General features: G+C 49.9%; 1 protein-coding gene across 3 annotated transcripts in view; it reads left to right on the top strand.

The window, feature by feature from the left end:
- The window catches only part of NKAIN1 (sodium/potassium transporting ATPase interacting 1), a 48,183-nt gene extending 37,391 nt beyond the window's left edge, over window positions 1-10,792 (top strand). Inside the window, exons 2-7 of one of the 3 annotated variants that reach the window (XM_070384381.1) lie at window positions 2,619-2,756; window positions 4,615-4,695; window positions 5,917-6,114; window positions 6,458-6,518; window positions 7,054-7,135; window positions 7,285-10,791. In XM_070384381.1, the coding sequence (XP_070240482.1) occupies window positions 2,619-2,756; window positions 4,615-4,695; window positions 5,917-6,114; window positions 6,458-6,518; window positions 7,054-7,135; window positions 7,285-7,294 (570 nt within the window). In that variant the 3' untranslated portion in view covers window positions 7,295-10,791. Of the gene's footprint in view, window positions 1-2,618; window positions 2,757-4,614; window positions 4,696-5,916; window positions 6,115-6,457; window positions 6,519-7,053; window positions 7,136-7,284 lie in introns of all 3 variants that reach the window. The other 2 variants (XM_070384385.1, XM_070384390.1) reach the window with 2 other exon arrangements.
- Window positions 10,793-21,716: the final 10,924 nt, after the last annotated feature.

Below are 21,716 nucleotides of genomic sequence, written 5' to 3'. Positions count from 1 at the left end.
TAACTTGTCCTGAGTCACACAGCAATCTGCAGTCTGAACCTGAGTTGACTGCCGCTCACTCCATCAGTGAGGGCCCTGAGAACACAAGGGCTTTGAGCAAGGGCCAGGGTGGGGGTGCGGGTGATGCCAGGTTTAGGCAGTTGTGTCCAGGCAGGGTGTCTCCCCAGCTACACTGTGAGCCTGGGCAACTCTGTCACAACCTCATTTCCAGGATCCCATGCCAGCTGAGTCTAGAGCACCCACCCGGACCTCAAACCACCAGGGCTCCCCAGGGCCTCACAGAGTCAAGGTAGAAAGGAGAACAGACTTGGGGCAGGAGCTTTGGGTTCAGGCCATTGGATTAAAGACCAGAAGAGCCCTTAGATTATTTAGTCTGGCAGCCTCTGTGTATGAAAGAGGAGCCCAAGACCCACAGAGAAGGTGGCTTGCCCATGTAAGCCAGGAGTCAGTGTTAGAACCTCAACCAGAAACCACATGTCTAAACTCCCAAGCCAGTGCCAACCGGGAAAGGTGGCATGTTGGTGCCAAAATGGGACAGAAGGCAGAGAAAGGCAGGGTGTCTGCCTGGCTCTGCCACCAACCTGCTGTGTGACCTTGGGCAAGTCACTTCCTCTCTCTGGGCCTCATCGTTGCTTTCCTCTGAGCTAATGATCTCAGCGGTGCCTTTCTGCCAAGAAGTATCCAATGAGAGATGAACTTGGAAAGCTCTTTGCAACCTGCAGAGCCCTGGGAGGGGAGTCACCAGCAAGAGGCAGGCCGGTGCCAGGTCATTGGATGCCAGGGTTGGGCCTCTGCCCAAGCTTTACCATCTGTGTGGTACCATCACCTCCACCCCCTCCTGCCTCCTAGCCAGGAAAAAGCCTTCTGGGACCTTATTTTATTAGGATCATCTCTCCCTACCTAGACAGACTCTCTTCTCTCTCCTTCTATGTAGGCAGGACTCTTGGGTATAAGTGACAGAAATCAGTACAAGGAGGGAGAATTCGTTTAGTCATGGCTGGATCCTCAGACCCAAAACAAGGTCTCCCAGACGCTCCCCTTGCGTGTTCACTCTTCTTTCCTCACTCTCTGTCCCTTAGCTCTGGCTTCCTCCGCAAGCAGGCTGTCCCCTGCATGGTGGCAAAGACAGTCCCCAGGAGCTCTCAGCTGACACTATACCCATCCAGGTATCTTGGCGGACAGGCAGCATCTCTGTCCTGATCCCCCAGCAAATATCCAGGCAACTCTCAGGGGCAGAGCACAGAGAGAGTGCCCATCCATGAGCAGATCACTGTGTGCTGCTTATTTACTTAGACTTGGGTCCTGAGCCCACCGCAGAAATCAGTACGCATGGACTGAGGGTCTGGGAGGCAGTTTCCAAAATAAAGAGATAGGTTCTGTCAACAGAAGAAGGGATATGGGATGGTCAGTAAGCATTGGTATCCTTGGGACCTGTTTCTAAGTGTATCAGCTGAAAGGTTGAATCAGGGGCTATTGGAAAGGGACTGTTGATCGAGTCCTATATCAGTTACCTCCTGCTGCATAACAAATCCCTCCAAAATGTAGTGGTGCAAAAACAATCATTTTCGGGAGTTCCCTGGCGGTCCAGTGGTTAGGACTCAGGGCTTTGACTGCCATGGGCCCAGGTTCAACCCCTGATTCGGGGAACTAAGATCACACAAGCTGCACGATGTGGCTGAAAATTTAAAAACAGTAATAAAAACAAAAAATAGAACAACCGCTTGATTTAGCTCACGATTTTGTGGGTCAGCTGGAGGTTCTTTGGTCCAGGGACGTGTCTTTGGTCTGTTGGTGGGTTGGCTAGCGTCTGAGTGATCTAGGATGGCCTCACTCGTGTGTGTTGATGTGGCTGTTGGCTGGGGTGCCTTGGTTCTTTTCCCCGTGCCATTTTATCCTCCTGAAAGTGAGCTTGAGCTCTTTCAAAAGTTGTTTTCTGTGTTATCAGTGTAAAAAGTGGGCAAGCTCCAATGCACCAGCGTTTTTCAAGCTTTTTCACCTGCTTCCTCTTGGCTCACATCTCATTGAATGAAGCAAGTCATGTGACCGAACACAAGCATTAGTATGGGAAGGCACTGCCAAGGAGCACAAAGTTAGTGTGGAAGCAGGAGGAGAAAAAGGAAAGCAAATCCCTTTCTCTGCAGCCCATGGATCCCCTGGGCCAGGACAACCTCCAGAGAGGGGTCCTTAAAAGAGGAAACTCAGTCCTACCAGCTTCCCTGGGTCCTCCAGGGCCATGGCTCATCCCTAGACCAGTGCTAGGGGAGCCAGTCTGAATCCTGACTCCACTGAGACCCACCCCCCTGGGAAGCTGCAGGTGCCAGGCGGGGAGGCTTCTTGGCAGGGAGGAAGGTGTTCTGAACCCTGGCTCCTGTCTCCCATTAGCCCACCCCAAAGTGATCACCAGGGCTCCATCCCTCTCTCATCCTCACCAATTTGTCCTCACCTCCCAGTATCCCCTTGGGTACTCCAGGCTGGGGTGACCTTGAGACGTGTGTACAGTCAGGTCATGGTGCCTCATCACCCTGGTAACTGGTGTCCCCTGCTCCACAAGGTTGAGGAGGAGTCCCCGTCTTCCTCCTTTAGGGAGTGACGTGGCCTCAGCCTGCTCTTTCCCACAGGTGGCTGCGCTGGAGCGGCAGATCTTTGACTTCCTGGGCTACCAGTGGGCTCCGATCCTAGCCAACTTCCTGCACATCATGGCAGTTATCCTGGGCATCTTTGGCACCGTGCAGTACCGCTCCCGGTACCTCATTCTGGTATGGCTCACTCGGCCCCTCCCCAAACCAACTCCCTCTTTCTCATCCCCATCCATTCCCACCTCATTCTCCAGCCAGAGCTGCCCCCCAACCCTGGGCACCTAGACCCCTGCCTGAGTCTTGGCTCCAGCCTGGCTGGTGATATCCAAATCCCAGTGCTTCTTTGCTCAGTGGAGACAAGATTAGTACTTTCCTAAAGAATTTTCTATGGAAAAGTCCAACTATTAACCAGATGCATCATTGAGTGAGTGCTTCCCATGTGCCAGAGCTCCCTAGTAGCTCAGTTGGTAAAGAATCTGCCTGCAATGCAGGAGACCCCGGTTTGATTTCTGGGTTGGGAAGATCCCCTGGAGAAGGGATAGGCTACCCACTCCAGTATTCTGTCCTAGAGAATTCCGTGGACAGTCCATGGGGTCGCAAAGAATCAGCCACAACTGAGTGACTTTCACTTTCATACTTCACTTTCCCATGTGCCAGGCACATGCCAAGAGTTTCACTAGCTTTACTTAACTTTACGACAGCCCTGCGAGGTGTATCTTTCTGTCTCCATTTTCCGGATGAGGAAATGAGGCTCAGAAAGGTGACGAGGACTCCTTGAGTCACACAGCTAATAAGTGGCGGGGTTAGAGCATCGCTGCCAGAGCGAAGGCTCCTGCCGCATCCCCACGCTGCCCCAGTAGGTCCATGTGAGGGATGCACTTGGTCTGGCTTCTCAAGTTGCTTCAGGAAGGCTTGGCTCTTGTCCCTTGATGTTCATCAAGCATGTGGTCTAGAGAGACTCGTGGGATTCTGAGGCCAGTGCCTCCTGCGCCCAATCCTAGGAGTACATTGTGTCCCTGGCTCCCTCCACCTACGTCCTCTTTCTAAGCTCTGGTCCCTGAAGATCAAACTCCTGTTTTCAGCTGGTCTCATCCTCGTCTGCTGCTCTTCCGCAGTGACCCATTCACACACCTCTCTTGAGGGAAAAGGCTCTTTGGTAGGTTTGCTTCATAAATGCCTGACACCTCCAATACTGATGACATGTAATTTCATGCCCCTCCCACCCCCAAGCCCACTCACCCTCATTCTAGGCTGAGTTTCCCCACCTCCAACAGGCTCAGTTCCAGCAGTCAGGTGAACAGGGCCCTTCCGAAGCTCTCCCTCACCTAAGAGGACTCTCCTCTCCAGTCCTTAGGAATGCCCCAGGCGCCTCTGTAAACAGCACTGTCTTCCAGGAAGCTGCCATTAGAATCACAGGCATAGGATTTGGGTGGAAATCATCCAGCTCCTTGGGCTTCCCAGGTGGCTCAGTGGTCAAAAAACCCAACTGCTAATGCAGAATCTGTAAGAGATATGGGTTCGATCCCTGGGTTGGGAAAATCCCCTGGAGGAGGAAATGGCAGCCTACTCCAGTACTCTTGAAAAATCCCATGGACAGAGACGCCTGGCAGGCTACAGTCCATGGGGTCACAAAAGAGTCGGACACGACTTAGCAACTAAACAACAGCAACTGCGAGCTCCTCTCTAGTTCTTGGCCATGCGCAGGATGCCGTCTGGTGTCTCTGTTCTCTACAGATTGGATAGGACTACCTACCAGAGGACTTGGGTTTGCATGACAGCCCTACCTCTTCCTAGCTGTGTGATCTTGAAAACGTAAACCTCTTCTCTGAGCCTTAGCTTAGCTTTAAAGAGAAAGACGGTGCTTTCCCTGCAGGGCTCTCGTAAGGGAGCCTGATTGTAAGATGATTTATACACTGAGAAGTGCTCTCTGAGTGAGGCACTGTCATAGTTTCCCCTGCAGAGGTCTTTTTAGTCCATTGACCCACCCCCCTCCCCACTCCCCCAGGCCCCGCCCTGACCCCCCCTCTGCTTTCCCCAGTATGCAGCCTGGCTGGTGCTCTGGGTTGGCTGGAATGCTTTTATCATCTGCTTCTATTTGGAGGTTGGACAGCTGTCCCAGGTAAGCCTCGGGCCTGGCATTGTCAGAGGGCAAAGCCTGGCATCCCCTGCCCCGAGGGCTCCTGTGGTGTGGGTCTGGGGTGTCATCTCCTAAAGAGAACACTCTCTACACATTGGAGTAATCTGTGCTCCCCCTCCACCCCTACATTTTCATTTCTGGCCTCTGTACTTCTCAAAAACAAATGATGAAGCTGAAGGGCAGTCTGAGTGAAGATGGATTGGGGTTCCAGTTGATCACAGTCTCAGAAGAAACCATCAATATGTCATGACCCAGAAGACTTCTCTTAGGCTTCACACATGTTCAGTGCAAAAGAAGTGAAAATGCAACATGCTTTGTATGGCTTAGACCGTGAAGATTTGAGTCCAGTTCTGATAGATATTTTTCAGATGAGAAAGAGACTAGGTAGTAGAGTCTGTTCTGGGAAAACTGAACAGACCATGTCACATGGAGAACTGTTGAAGAAAGTGGGAGTATTTAACTTGGAGAAGAACAAATCCAGAGGGCACAACTCCTAGTTTTAGATAGAAAGGAGGCGAAATACATGAATGAGAGCACTTGGCTTCGTACTGTTGCTAGATTTAAATCCCAGCTCAAACATTTCCTAGCTGTGTGACCTTGGGCAGGTGGCTTACCCTCTCTGAGCATCAGTTTCCTCATCTAGTAAGTGCAGTTAATAGAAACTCCAATTTCATGTGGTTGCGGAGGGAGATCGCACATCTCAGTGCTTGGCACCCAGTCGGTATGCAGTGAATATTTGTTAATGGACCATATGAGTGAATGGATTGGGAAACACATGCATACGTGGGTGAGAACTGATTAGCCAGCCCCTTCTCCATTTCAAGAGGAAACCAAGGACTAAAGAGAGGAGAGGTTTGCCCAGGGTCACACACACGGAGCAGTGGAGAGGTTGAATGAGCTGTGAAGGTCTGTATTGGAGATTTCACTAACAGCTGGAAAGGGGAACCGGCCACCATTAATATCCTTTCCCGCCCTGAAATTCTGAGGCTCCTGTGGGGCTGTAGCAGCCCGGCATGATCATCTGGCGCCACCTACTGGCCAAACGTAGACTTGCAGATACAGACCATACCTTTCACAAATCAAGCCAGGAAGGGAAGCTGTTATTACCCGGTGTGAAGTAGACATTTATATAAGGTCTCCTGGAACCTGGGAAGGATCTTCACCCTCCCCCCAGCTCAGTATCCTAGGCCCCTCTGCCCCTAGGACCGGGACTTCATCATGACCTTCAACACATCCCTGCACCGCTCCTGGTGGATGGAGAACGGGCCAGGCTGCCTGGTGACACCTGTCCTGAACTCCCGCCTGGCCCTGGAGGACCACCATGTCATCTCAGTCACCGGCTGCCTGCTCGACTACCCCTACATTGAAGCACTTAGCAGTGCCCTGCAGATCTTCTTGGCTGTGAGTTTCTGTCCCCCTGCCCATCCCAGCCCTGCCCTTGGCAGTAACACACACACAGTTACATAACCCTCTTTCCTCTTCACAAGCCAGTAAGATATCGCCCAGGTCCAACTGGAGAAACAGAGGTAAAATAATCACTTGTTCAAAGTCACACCCAGAACGGAGAACAGAACCAAGTGTATTAAGTTTAAGGCACAGTCATTAAACTTGGGAAGTTGTTCTGGGTTTGCCTTCCTCTCAGCATATTTGGCCCCTCCAGCCAGGGTGGGCAGGGCCAGGCAGGGGGTGAAGAAAGAGCTTCCCACTCCTCCCTCTCTTTCTGATGCGCTGTGTCCTCCCTCAGCTGTTTGGCTTCGTGTTCGCCTGCTACGTGAGCAAAGTATTCCTGGAAGAGGAGGACAGCTGTGAGTCCGGAACCCCTAGGGAAGTGGGGACCCCATGTCGTCAGCACCCTGGACAGGGGCCCAAGCGGGAGGGAGCCCTGGGTCAGTTAAGGGGTCCCTGAGACTAGGCTGGGTGGGGATCTGCATAGCCGGCCCATTCTGGATGAGGATCAGATGTCCAGGTGCCCAAGCCAAGGCACTGCCCCTCTACCCGCCCGGTAGGCCCCGTCCTGTCCCCTCAGAGGGGTCCACAGCCTCACTCCAGTCAAGCACCACCCATTCCCAGTTCGTCCCACTCCAGCCCCTCGGAAGGGCTTGCCTCCCTGCTCGTTCCCCCACTCCCACCCTACAGCCTTCTCCCTTAAACGACAGCCCTCCGCATCTACCCTCCAGCTCTCTATCTCAGGCCTTGGCCCATCCCTCGGGATGTTACAGCAAAGCTCAACCCCTCAGGCCCTGTACCCGATCTGGTCCTCCCTTTCAAGACCCAGCCTCCCATCACCTCGCCTATCCACAGGACCATCTCTCTAACCACGTGCCATCTCCCCTTCCGCAGTCGATTTCATCGGCGGTTTTGACTCCTACGGATACCAGGCGCCCCAGAAGACGTCGCATTTACAACTGCAGCCTCTGTACACGTGGGTCATGGCGCGGAGCCGTGTCGGGTGGAGGGACCCCGGCATTAGTGTAGGAGAAAGAAGGGGAGGGGGGAGCGGAGAGGGCAGGCGGATCTCTCCGCCTCCCTATTCAGTGGTCCGCTTCCCTAATTGGTTTTTGTTTCTTGCAGGTCTGGGTAGCGTTTGCCCCACGCCCACCCCCGCGGCTAGACTGACCGGCGCTGCCGCGAGCTCTGGCCAAAATGGCAGGCGCGCCCCCTGGCGGCTCCCTGACTGACTGCAGCCTGAGCCGGCTGGATCTGGGTCTGAAGTGGACTTGGACTTGGCCCTTAGCAGCCTGGACTTGAGGGGCGGGGCGGGGAGCGGGGTGTGGCGGGGAGAATCGCGGGGTTTGTATTTTTGTTTTTTTAATCTCAGCCTTGACGTGTGCGGGAGACTCCCCCGCCCTTCTCCAGCCTCCCCTTTCTCCCTTCTTCCCCCAGCATCCTGTCCCCTGTCCAGAGGGAAAGGGCAGGAGAGACACACACACCCCATCTCGCCACATTTATTCACCAGCCCTGAGGAAAGTTCCCCCGAACCATGAAGAGGAGGAGTCCTGGGTTCTAATCTCAGCTCCATCACCAACTCTGTGTGACATCTGGCAAAGCCCTTGTCTTCTCTGGGCCTTAGCTTCTCACCTCAAATAATTAAAATAATCCCTTAGTAAATGGAGCTCTTCCTAGCCTTTTCATTTGACTCTCAATTCTCTGGACTATACTGGGGCTTTGCTATAATCCCCATTTTGCAGATATGGAAACTGAGTCCCAGAGATATAAAGCGATTTGCTTGAGGTCACACAGCTGGGCTTTTGGTGGAGGCAGGCCTTGAATACAGTATATCATCTGTAGTTTCGGACTCCAAAACCCAGTGTCCAGTTTCTGAATTCCGTTTCCAAGCCCCCTTCCAACTTGGACACTCTAGAACCCATATGGCATACACCACTCTCACATACCACCACCGCCACTTGCCAACGCCTCTCTTAAAGCAATATACCCGTTCTCTTGCTGGACACGGGATGGACAGATCCCAGAGCCCTGAATTCAGCCTGACCGACAGGGAAGCCTTCTTAGACTCGGCCTCTGCCCACCCTTGGCAAAGCTTTCGCGCTTTCTCTAGCAAAGGGGGGACACAACCCCATTGCCCCAGTCCCTCCCAGGTCCCTGAGGCTGCTGCACCCATGACCCCTCACCCCCTCAGCAACTTTGCCAACCTCTAAGGACACCATCCACTTCATCTGATGAAAGACCAGTGGTTCCAGCATGGAAAAGGGCTCATCTGTGCTGCCCAGCCACCAGTGTTGAAAGATCACCAGCATTCATGATCGTTTCGGTGTCCAGAAGCAACTTCTAACAACCCCAGAAGTTGTTCCAGAGAGGCAGAATGGGGGAGGGATGCCCTAGGGGAGATGGGTCTGGAGGGCCAGCACCCTTCCTTAAGAGCAAGTCGACGTAAGGGCTCAGTCTCCTCACCTCCCTCCTCAGACACCTCTGAGGACCCTGCATCCCGTGTGCTGGCTGGTGAATCCAAGGGCAGGAAGATTGGGCCTCAGCTTCCAGTTTGTGAAACAGGAGTGGCTCCGGCTTAGGAAGGCGGGTGGGAGGCCCAGGGGAACCAGGTGGAAGTACAGACGGTCGTACACCTGAGCCCCTCCATGACGACCATTCCTCACTCTCCACGCGCTGATCTGCCATCCCCTCCTGTCTAAGGCCAAAATATCCTGAACTCGGATCCCACCCCAACATCTAGTATGCAGGTCTGTGCTGAAGAGCCAACCCTGGGCATTTCTCTGGTCACTACGGGACCTGAGATCAGCCCTGGCCAGCTACAGGTGCAGCTCAAGAGTGTGATGGTTCCCTCCGGCCTGGCTGCTGCCCCTGGGCCAACTCCTGCCTCCAGCCCTCTCCTCCCACCCCCAGCCAGCTGTCATCTCACCCCGAACCCCTTTTCTACTCAGCAGGTTTAGCCACTGGTGCTTTGAAGCCTTTTGTTTTTATAAGATGGTTTTTTTTTTTCCAAGGAGACGAGATTTTCGTCTCACTGGCAACTTGCAAGGCAGGGAGTGTTGCCCTGGTTTCTGTGCAGGTGGGTTCATTAAAGACTGTGTTTTCTTCTCTCTTCCTGTCCTCCTGCCCATGAGTTAGCAGGGTCTTCTAAGGGAAAAGTCTTTGTATGAAGGGTGGGCAGAGGTTGGGAACCTATGTCATTGTCATGATCAAACATTCCTGGGACACTGGCCTGTGCCTCTGGCTGGCTGTGTGGCTTTGGGCAAATGATCCTCCCTGTCTTGCTTCACAATCCCTTGGAGAGCTTTCTATTTTTCTGATTAAGTGCATTTTAAGATTATGCTTTCAAATATCATTGGCATCTTGGCTCTGCCCTCTTCTGATGATTCAGTTCCTGACTTGGAATAAACTGGCAGACAGTGCTTTAGACACAGATTCCTGCCTCCCAACTAGGACATCCTGGCTCTTTTTCTGACCATACCATGAGAATCAGTCTTTTGAATCTTAAACATTTATTTTTGTGTGTAAATAAGTAATACGTATATATGACGCAGAATTCAGAAAGTTTCAGGGGGCTATGTACTCTTCACCTATTTTTCATATCTTTCCAAAGATAGTCAATTTTTTAAAATTATATAAAATCTTCCCCCCTTTTCACACAAATGGTAAAATATATTACTTACTCTTCAACTATACTTTTTTCAACCTAACTCTTGGAAATCTCCCAATAACACATGTGGAGCTGTCTCCCATTCTTCCACAGTGATTTGGTAGAACAGATTTTCAAGATCTCCAGGTGACCTTGCAGTTAGGGCCAAGAACCAGAGGTTCCACATAAGCATGCCAGGTCCACTATGCCAACCTCTGTGGACCACTCCTGGTTGTGGAGTCAGAGGGAAGTAAATCAAGGAGTTTATGGTCTAGTGGGGAGCCCGTGGAGTGGTCAGGTGGAAGGGTGGATGCTGAGAGCAGGTGGTCAATGCTAAGGACAGTTTAGCATGAAAGGCAGTTGTTAATAGGAGCTAACAACATGAGCAAAAGTAGGGAAGGAGGAAAGCCCGTGGTGTCTAGGGTAAGAATGGCCAGAGACGAGCTAGCTGGAGGAAGGTTCAGTGGGGAATGTATTAGATTTCTCTTGCCGTCATAAATTATCACAACTTTAGTCTCTTAAAGAAATACACATTTGTTATCTTAAAGTTCAGTAGAAGTCCATCATGGGTCTCACTGGGGTAAAATTAAGATGTCTAGAGGATTACACTTCTGGAGGCTCTAGGGGAGAAAACATCTCCTTGGTCTTTTCTAACTTCTAGAGGCTCCCTGCATTTCTTAGCTCTTGGCCTCCCTCTTCAAAGCCAGTGACATCACAGCTCTCTGATCCTTTTTCCCATCATCGCATCTCTCTAACCACAGCCAGGAAAGGTTCTCCACTTAGAAGGATCTGTGTCCAGGATAGTTTCCTCCTCTCAAAGTCTTTAATCCCATCTACAAAGTCCCTTTTGCCATCTATCACATTCACAGTTTCCAGAAATTAGAATGGGAACATCTTTCCCAGAGCGGGAGGTCATTATTCTACCTTCCACAGGGAAGGAGTCCTATCCTGTAGCCCTGAATGTCAAACCAGAGTGCATCAGAATGTCAAACCCGGGGGTGGGGGGTCGGGGGTAGGTGTCGGGGGGTAGCTATTGAAGGACTTTCAGCAGAAGCTACTCAGAATTGTCCTCTAGCTAGAACTGGCAGGGCTGGAACAGTGGGTTAGAGGAGGGAAGCAGGAAGCAGTGTTTTGTCTGGAAGAAGTTTAGGGTTTCCTTCTTCTCTGTGTAAACATGTGTTCTTGGAGGTGTGTGTGTGACCAGGAGCTCTATGTGTATAAACTTGGGATGGCCCCTGCAGTAGAGTCACGATCAGCATGAACTGCAGGACTCAGGCATCCCTTGGTCCCCGTTCATCACTCTAGAAACTAGTTAATTTGGCCTTCCCACAAAGCCCAGCACAGGGACTTCCCTGGTGGTCCAGTGGTTAAGAATCCGCCTGCCAATGCAGGAGACACAGGTTCGATCCCTGGTCAGGGAAGATGCCACGTGCTGCAGGGCAACTAAGCCTGTATGCCACGATTACTGAAGCCCATGCACCCTAGAGCCCGTGCTCTGCAACAAGAGCCAGGGTAAAGAGACGCCCACGGGCAGCAACGAAGACCAAGTGCAGCTTCTGCTGCCCTGGGGCCATTTCCCAGCAACCTCTGCACATTCGAATAATCCAGCTAGGATAGATCTTCCCATGACTATTGAGTCATAAAGGTGCCCAAGCCATTCTTTGGAGCACTAAAATACGAATTCCCCAAAGTGCATTTGACAAGCACAAGAGTCTCCTGGGATTTGTAGATAGACTAGTGTTTGCTTGAATAAGTTAGGATGGGGTCTTCCTGTTTCTAAACAGAGGGAGTGCCTGACACCAGACCTCGTTGCCTTGTAAGGTTCATTACTCCACAGGCTACTGGCGCTTGACAGGCCAAGCTTCTCACGTTTACAGAGCATAAGAATGCCTTAAAAATCCAAATTCCTAAGCCTGATCTGAGCCACACTGAACCCAACATCTGGGCAGTAGCAGGAACCTATGTTTTTCCCAAGTGCCCAGAGTGATCCAGGTTTGGGAAATTCTAGAACCAGGTAAAGAGGCCTCCAAACATTTTTGAAACTTTCCCTCCTCCAGGGTCATGGAAGTGAAGTGAAGTCGCTCAGTTGTGTCCGACTCTTTGCGACCCCATGGACTGTAGCCTACCAGGCTGCTCAGTCCATGGGATTTTCCAGGCAAGAGTCCTGGAGTGGGTTGCTTTCCTTCAGGGGATCTTCCCGGCCCAGGGATCGAACCTGGGTCTCCTGCATTGTAGGCAGACACTTTACCGTCTGAGCTACCAGGGTCATGGAAGGCCTACCCAAATTATGCCTGCCATCCCCCGCAGAACTCTACTCTAAGACCTCTAAAGTTTAAATTTCATTTGTTAATACTTGTTACAGTCTTAAATTTTTTTAAAAATGGGTTAATCATGTCAAAAGGTAGGATCAACTCTTGAACTTTAACACTGACAACTTCACCACTAGGTTAGTTTGAGCAAAGACAGGTCTGAGTTTGCCCACCACCACCTGAGCTGGGGACCACACCGTGCCCCAAGTCTCAGACTCAGCGATTCCCCTGATACCAGTCTGATGAGGTCCAGGCCGACGAGGTGCAGAGAGAGCCCTGTGTTGGCCTTCCAATACTGAAGTTTGAGATTCCCCTCTGCCCTCTCCTCACCCTGGGACCTGGGGCCCCTCCTCCCCACCTCTGGCCTTGGCGACTTCGTCATGACATGAGAGAACTGGACTTGGCAGAATACTCCTGGGTTTCTTTACTGCTGACGTTCTGGGATGGGACTTCTCCACCCTACCTGTACTTGGGGTGTGTTTTTAAAATACAGATTTCTGGGCTCCACTCATGTACCAGATTCCAATTCACTGAGACCCGAGCATCTGAATTCATTCTTCAAATATTGATTAAGAATTTACTGTGTACCAGGCACTGGGGATATGAAGTGAACAAAGCAGGACATAATCACTGCTCTCCTGAGGGGAATCTATGGGAGGATACACACAAAGGCAGAGCAGTAAATTATATGGTTTGTCAGATAATTGTCGTGGAGCAAAAGAGGGCAGGGCAGGGAAGGCAGGATAGGGATCAATTCTGGTTTTAAATTGGACATCAAGTCCATCAGAAAGGTTTCTTCCCCCTGGCCATGCACTGTATGGCATGTGGGATCTTGGTTCCCCAAGTGACCAGGGATCAAACCCACACTCCTTGCATTGGGAGTGCAGAGTCTTAACCACTGGACCGTCAGGGAAGTGCCTGAGAAATTGTTTTGATAAAATACCTGAAGAAGTTAGAAGACAAAGGGAATAGCAAGTACAAAGGCCCTGAGGTAGAAGCCCGAATACTAGAAGGAAGCAAGGAGGCTCAGATCAGATATGTCGCTCAGTTGCATCTGACTCTTTGTGACCCCATGAATCGCAGCACGCCAGGCCTCCCTGTCCATCACCAACTCCCGGAGTTCACTCAGACTCACGTCCATCAAGTCAGTGATGCTATCCAGCCATCTCATCCTCTGCCGTCCCCTTCTCCTCTTGCCCCCAAACCCTCCCAGCATCAGAGTCTTTTCCAATGAGTCAACTCTTCGCATGAGGTGGCCAAAGTACTGGAGTTTCAGCTTTAGCATCATTCCTTCCAAAGAAATCCCAGGGCTGATCTTCAGAATGGACTGGTTGGATCTCCTTGCAGTCCAAGGGACTCTCAAGAGTCTTCTCCAACACCACAGTTCAAAAGCATCAATTCTTAGGTGCTCAGCCTTCTTCACAGTCCAACTCTCACATCCATACATGACCACAGGAAAACCCATAGCCTTGACTAGATGAATCTTTGTTGGCAAAGTAATGTCTCTGCTTTTGAATATGTTATCTAGGTTGGTCATAACTTTCCTTCCAAGGAGTAAGCATCTTTTAATTTCATGGCTGCAGTCACCATCTGCAGTGATTTTGGAGCCCAGAAAAATAAAGTCTGACACTGTTTCCCCATCTATTTCCCATGAAGTGATGGGCCTGGATGCCATGATCTTTGTTTTCTGAATGTTGAGCTTTAAGCCAACTTTTTCACTCTCCACTTTCACTTTCATCAAAGGCTTTTGAGTTCCCCTTCACTTTCTGCCATAAGGGTGGTGTCATCTGCATATCTGAGGTTACTGATATTTCTCCCAGCAATCTTGATTCCAGCTTGGGTTTCTTCCAGTCCTGCATTTCTCATGATGTACTTTGCATATAAGTTAAATAAACAGGGTGACAATATACAGCCTTGACGAACTCCTTTTCCTATTTGGAACCAGTCTGTTGTTCCATGTCCAGTTCTAACTGTTGCTTCCTGACCTGCATACAGATTTCTCAAGAGGCAGGTCAGGTGGTCTGGTATTCCCATCTCTTTCAGAATTTTCCACAGTTTATTGTGATCCACACAGTCAAAGGCTTTGGCACAGTCAATAAAGCAGAAATAGATGTTTTTCTGAAACTCTCTTGCTTTTTCCATGATCCAGCAGATGTTGGCAATTTGATCTCTGGTTCCTCTGCCTTTTCTAAAACCAGCTTGAACATCAGGAAGTTCATGGTTCACATATTGCTGAAGCCTGGCTTGGAGAATTTTGAGCATTACTTTACTAGCGTGTGAGATGAGTGCAATTGTGCGGTAGTTTGAGCATTCTTTGGCATTGCCTTTCTTTGGGATTGAAATGAAAACTGACCTTTTCCAGTCCTGTGGCCACTGCTGAGTTTTCCAAATTTGCTGGCATATTGAGTGCAGCACTTTCACAGCATCATCTTTCAGGATTTGGAATAGCTCAACTGGAATTCCATCACCTCCACTAGCTTTGTTCGTAGTGATGCTTTCTAAGGCCCACTTGACTTCACATTCCAAGATGTCTGGCTCTAGGTCAGTGATCACACCATCGTGATTATCTGGGTCATGAAGATCTTTTTTGTACAGTTCTTCTGTGTATTCTTGCCACCTCTTCTTAATATCTACTGCTTCTGTTAGGTCCATACCATTTCTGTCCTTTATCGAGCCCATCTTTGCATGAAATGTTCCTTTGGTATCTTCTGTTGTTTTCCTCTATTTCTTTGCATTGATCGCTGAAGAAGGCTTTCTTTATCTCTCCTTGCTATTCTTTGGAACTCTGCATTCAGATGTTTATATCTTTCCTTTTCTCCTCTGCTTTTCACTTCTCTTCTTTTCACAGCTATTTGTAAGGCCTCCCCAGACAGCCATTTTGCTTTTTTGCATTTCTCTTCCATGGGGATGGTCTTGATCCCTGTCTCCTGTACAATGTCACGAACCTCATTCCATAGTTCATCAGGCACTCTATCCATCAGATCTAGGCCCTTAAATCTATTTTTCACTTCCTCTGTATAATCATAAGGGATTTGATTTAGGTCATACCTGAATGGTCTAGTGGTTTTCCCTACTTTCTTCAATTTCAGTCTGAAATTGGCAATAAGGAGTTCATGGTCTGAGCCACAGTCAGCTCCTGGTCTTGTTTTTGTTGACTGTATAGAGCTTCTCCATCTTTGGCTGCAAAGAATATAATCAATCTGATTTCAGTGTTGACCATCTGGTGATGTCCATGTATAGAGTCTTCTCTTGTGTTGTTGGAAGAGGGTGTTTGCTATGACCAGTGCATTTTCTTGGCAAAACTCTATTAATCTTTGCCCTGCTTCATTCCGTATTCCAAGGCCAAATTTGCCTGTTACTCCAGGTGTTTCTTGACTTCCTACTTTTGCATTCCAGTCACCTATAATGAAAAGGACATCTTTTTTGGGTGTTAGTTCTAAACGGTCTTGTAGGTCTTCATAGAACCATTCAACTTCAGCTTCTTCAGCGTTACTGGTTGGGGCATAGACTTGGATTACTGTGATATTGAATGGTTTGCCTTGGAAATGAACAGAGATCATTCTGTCACTTTTGAGATTGCATCCAAGTACTGCATTTCATACTCTTCTGTTGACCATGACGGCTACTCCATTTCTTCTGAGGGATTCCTGCCCACAATAGTAGATATAATGGTCATCTGAGTTAAATTCACCCATTCCAGTCCATTTCAGTTCACTGATTCCTAGAATGTCAACATTCACTCTTGCCATCTCTTGTTTGACCACTTCCAATTTGCCTTGATTCATGGACCTGACATTCCAGGTTCCTATGCAATATTGCTCTTTACAGCATCAGACCTTGCTTCTATCACCAGTCACATCCACAGCTGGGTATTGTTTTTGCTTTGGCAGCATCCCTTCATTCTTTCTGGAGTTATTTCTCCACTGATCTCCAGTAGCATATTGGGCACCTACTGACCCGGGGAGTTTCTCTTTCAGTATCCTATCATTTTGCCTTTTCATACTGTTCATGGGGTTCTCAAGGCAAGAATACTGAAGTGGTTTGCCATTCCCTTCTCCAGTGGACCACATTCTGTCAGATCTCTCCCCCATGACCCGCCCATCTTGGGTGGCCACATGGGCATGGCTTAGTTTCATTGAGTTAGACAAGGCTGTGGTCCTAGTGTGATTAGATTGACTAGTTTTCTGTGAGTATGGTTTCAGTGTATTTGCCCTCTGATGCCCTCTTGCAACACCTACCGTCTTACTTGGGTTTCTCTTACCTTGGGCATAGGGTATCTCTTCATGGCTGCTCCAGCAAAGCACAGCCATTGCTCCTTACCTTGGACGAGGAGTATCTCCTCACCGCTGCCCTTCCTGACCTTCAACGTGGGATAGCTCCTCTAGGCCCTCCTGCGCCCGCGCAGCCACGGCTCCTTGGACGTGGGGTTGGTCCTCCCGGCCACCGCCCCTGGCCTCGGGCATGGGGGTTGCTCCTCCGGGCCGAAGGAGGCTAGTGTGGCTCAAAGCAAGGAAAGGGGAGAGTGGGAGGAGACAAAGTCAGAGAGATAAGGGTGTGAATGTCTGACACTGTATTGGCTTGAACAACACCATAAGGGCTTTAGTTTCTGATCTGAGATGGGAAACTATAGAACTAGGAAGAATCCCTTGGGATACTGTATGAAGAATACACTGTAAGAGGTCAAGGACTGGAGCATGGAGACCAGGTCAGATGCTATCAAGACAATCCAGGTGAGGGATGGTAGTGCTCAGTTAGGATGGCCAGAACAAAGAGGCCTCGGGGTATTTCTTTCCAGTCCTAAAATGCTAGGAATTGCCAGTCTAATTAAAGCAAGGAGTTAATAGACAGGCAGTGCCTTGTCTTGTGTGTTAAGCCAACAAGCATTTATTGATTATCAATCCAGCACCATTTACTGAAAGCTCTGATTCGAGGCAGCATGATCAGCACCTATTAGGACAGACAGTGGCTGCAGGGGTGGTGAGGAGGGGCAACCTCTCCCAGCGGGGACTCAAGGAGGGCCTCCTGGAGTGACCCAGAGGGAAGCGCCTGGATTTCTCTAGATCAGAGTTTCTCCAGCTCCACATCATTTCAACCTAATAGTAGTAGTGTTAGTTGCTCTGTCGTGTCCGACTCTCTGCAACCCCATGGACTGTAGCCCGCCAGGCTCCTCTGTCCATGGGATTCTCCAGGCAAGAATACTGAAGTGGGTTGCCAAATGCCCTCCTCCAGAGGCTCTTCTCAACCGAGGGATCGAACCTGGGTCTCCTGCACTGCAGGCAGATTCTTTACCGTCTGAACTTGGGGCCAGGTGCTTCCTTGCCTTGGGAAGCTATCCCGTACACTGTAGGATGTTCAGCAGTGGCCTTGGGCTCCACTCGCGGGATGTAGCCCCACCCTCAGTAGTGACAATTGCCAGATATCCCTGCGGGGCGACATTGCCCTCAGCGGGGAACTGCCTCTCTAGACAGAAGAAATAAAGTGAGTTAAGTCATCAAGGAGGGATGAGTGAGACTTGGGTAAATCACTTAACTTGAGCCTCATTTTTTCTCATGTGTAAAATGGCGCAGTATCTGAAAGGTTTATTGTGATAATGAGAATACCTGTAACGCACTTGACATATAGAAGGTCCCAGATAAATGTTAGTTCCTTTCCATCATAACACGAAAATGACACCTCCTGACCCTTGTCTCATCAAATGATGGGCTGCTTCCGAGACTGGGATCTTCAGGCTCCAAACTAGGGCGTTAGTGTTTCTGCCCAGACAATGGCCCTGGGGAGAAGGGAGGAATGAAGCTACATCAGTGGCTCCAGACTTTTGAAATTACCATACTCATCCTCACCTGATTTTTTTTTAAAAGAGAGCATTGATTCATAATTTGTTTCCCAACTACTCAAGGCAGCTGTCCCAGCTCTGTGGGGCAGGACTCACCACATGACCTCCTGGAGCACTGGATCCTTTATCAGCTTGATGACCTCTTCCCATTTCAGTACGAGATGGTTCTCTGGCTTTCAGAAATACTGCGAGGTCACAAGGACCCCAATCTGCTACAGAGGCTCCCAAATATCAGATTAAGAATCACAAATGGTTGGTGATTATAAGAGACCGGGGATTCCCAAGCCTCTAGCACCAGCACCAAGTCCTGCAGCTACCGTGCCAGGCACTGGACTCGAGGTTTCACTTGTGTCAATGGCTCATTCGCTGCTAATGTCACCGTTTCATAGATAAGGACATGGATAAGGATTGCATTAAACCTGTATATTGCTTTGAGTACTATGGTCATTTTTATTTTTTTAGGAAGCAAACAATTTGATGTTTTAATGATCTTATCTTAATTACTTTTGTCTGTGCTAGGTCTTCATTGCTGTGTATGGCCTTTGTCTAGTTGCCAGAGAAAGCAGAGGCTACTCTTCATTGTGTTGCACAGGCTTCTGATTGCAGAGGCTTCTCTTGCTGCAGAGCACAGGGTCTAAGGCACGTGGGCTTCAGTGGTTGTGGCTCATGGACTCTAACGCTCCAGCTCAGTAGCTGTGGTGCACGGGCTTAGTTGCCCCCCGGCATGCGGAATCTTCCCAGATCAAGGATGGAATCTCTGTCTCCACCATTGGCAGACTGATCTTAACCACTGAACCACCAGGGAAGTTCACTATGGCCATTTTAGCAATATTAATTCTTCCAATCCAAGAGCATGGGATCTCTCTCCATTTCTATGAAAGCATTAGTTGCTCAGTCATGTCCGATTCTTTGTGACCCCATGGACTGTAGCCCATCAGGCTCCTTCGTCCATGGGATTTCCCAGGCAAGGATACTGGAGTGGGTTGCCATTTCCTTCTCTGGGATCTTCCCAACCCAGGGATCGAACCCAGGTTGCCCACATTTCAGGCAGTTTCTTTACTGTATGAGCTACCCGGGAGTCATCTTTAATTTCTTTTAACACTATCTTATAGTTCTCAGTATATAAACCTTTCACTTCCTTGGTCAGGTTTATTCCTGTTTGCTTTTTTTTTTTTAATGTGATTTTTAAAGGGATTTTGTTTTTATTATCCCTTTCTGATATTTCATTATTAGTGTAAAGAAATGCAATAGATTTCTGTATGTTAATCTTTTTTTTTTTTTTTTTTTGGTTGTGCTGGGTCTTTGTTGCTGTGTGTGGGTTTTCTCTGGTTGTGGCAAGTGGGGGCTACTCTTCGTTGCAATGTTCAGGTCTCACTGCACTGACCTCTTGTTGTGGAGAACAGGTTCTGGGTGCAAGGGCTCAGTGGTTGCAGTTCAAGGGCCCTAGAATTCAGGCTCAGTGGTTGTGGCTTACGGGCTTAGTTGCTCCACCCATGTGGAATCTTCTTGGACCAAGGATTGAACTTGTGTTGCCTGCACTGGCAGGCAGATTCCTATCCAGTATGCCACCAGGGAAGTCCATCTGTATGTTAATCTTGTATCCTTCTACCTTGCTGAATTCATGTTTCCGTTCTAGTAGTTTTGGTGTGGCATCTTTAGGGTTTTCTAGACATAGTATGTCACCTGCCAAGGATAAGGACTTCCAAAGTCCCTCACCCTCCGGGTGAGTACACCTTATATGCATTTCTGTCCACATTCTTGGCTTCCTGCTCTTGTGTGTATGGAGGGTCCTCAGTGTGACTGGTGGGGTTTGTGAGGGTCGTGGGAAATAAAGCTGTGAGGCCCAACAGGAGAGGATGCTACTGACAGGAGGAATATAGCCAACACTAAACCTCACTGAGCCCTTACGTGTGCCGGGGTTACATCAACTCCCTTAATCCTCACAGAGAGCCTGTGAGGCAGCTGCTGTAATTCCCATTTGGTGGATGGGGAAACTGAGCCACAGAGAAATTAAGATTGCACAGGTGGTAAAGGGGGACGACGCCTGCTTGTTGAACGCCTGGCTGGACTCCTCATGAGTGATGTTGTTCATCCTCCCCACCATCTCCAGTAGAGGTATAGCCCCTGTTTTACCCTTGCTGTCTCTTGCTTGTTTTCACAAAAATCCTAATCTTGCTTTTGCGTGCTTTCACTCTGCCTCCTTCCGGGGGGAACTCTGGGGAGCACGGCTGTCACAGCGACACCTACTGGCTGGTGCCATATCTACACTGCCTCCAGACCCCTGGACTCCCACTTCCCCCGCGAATGCCTGACCATCCTGCTGCCCAGACACCACCCTCCCTCTCTTGGCACCAGACTCAGAAAGGGCTCTGCAGAATAACCAGGGTTATGCAGAACCAGACCAGGGTTAGTGTCCTGGCTCTGGCACCTGCTAACTGGGAAATCTTAGTCATGTCTTATCATTTCTTGATAAAAATCCCTCACTTGTAAAATTCCTCACCAGGCAGGGTTCTCTGAGGATCACAGGTGCTCCTGAAAATGAGAGATGCAGCGTGAGTTCCGCCCCCTGGCCTCCAGGCACAGAAGGTGTCCTCTCTGCCTGCCTGGGGTGAGTGTGAGGAGGTAGGATTGCACTCCAGCCTGCACGCCTGCTCTTCCCTCGCATCTCCCCACTTCCTGAAAGATGGCAGCTCCTGAATCACCATGGATGGGGATGGCGGGGGTGCTCAGGGCCCCAAGGAGAAGGTAGATGGGGAGCTGGGGTCAATGGGACTGCACGGGGAGAAGGTCAATAGGGAGAGGAGAGGAGTCAGGGTGAGACAGAGCACTAGGGGACCAGGAAGGTGAGTTCTTGTCTCAGTTTAATGGATCACTTTAGACAAGCCAGCCGCTGGTCTGAGCCTCAATATTCCCATCTGGAAAATGACCCTCTTAATGTATATTTTCAGGCCATAAAGGGTAAGAGCTTTGGAAATTGTAAAAACTACACAGGGAAAGAACTCACTCTATTTTGGGGTGGCCTGAGGCCTCCTTGACAGACCACACTCTGGAGCAGTCTGGTAGGACCTGAATCTCAGTTCCGAACCCCAGAGGGGCTCCCAGAGGCCCCCTCAACCAGCCAGACCCAGTCTTCCTCCATCTGCCTCTGCAGCCCAGCCCGCCCTCCTGAGATGGCCACGGGCAGAGGACCCATTTCACTGTCGCAGGACTTGGCCTTGAGAATCAGCCACCATCCATTTCTGCCTCCTCTCCATCCCAAGTTCTGCTCACCTCCCTGTGGCCTGCACCCAGAGGCCCCAGGAAGTATCTCTGAGCCTCCACTGTGATAAGCACTGCCGTTGCCCGGAAGTGAAAAGAGAGCTCCCAGATGGAAAAGGAGCTGTTCCGGGTCTGAGGACCATCATCTGTCCCCATTCCATGACTGCAAGCACTGGCCAGGGGTCTGGATGTCACTGGCACACTGCTGCATCCAGCCTGGTCCTGTCGGTGCTCAGTAGGTGCTTGTTGAGTAAGTGAGAGAATGAACGAATGAATAAATGAATGAGTGAAAGAATAGCAGGGCGGATACTGTGGTTATTCCCTTCTACAAACGAGGAAATTGAGGTTCGGTGAGGCAGAGGGCCCTTTCCTTCGCCGGGCCACCCAGCCCGTGACTGGACTCCTGTTTTCCCACTCTAATGCCCTGTTCTCCTGCGGGCAGAGATCCTGCCTCTTTGCCTGGGTCCTGCAGCATGGTAAGAATTACTGGCCTAATTCCCTGGGTTTTAGG

Source organism: Bos mutus, chromosome 2 (genome assembly GCF_027580195.1).
Source record: "Bos mutus isolate GX-2022 chromosome 2, NWIPB_WYAK_1.1, whole genome shotgun sequence".
Lineage (NCBI taxonomy): Eukaryota > Metazoa > Chordata > Mammalia > Artiodactyla > Bovidae > Bos > Bos mutus.
Note: the sequence above shows the minus strand (reverse complement) of the source record. Positions and strands in the feature narration are given on the sequence as shown.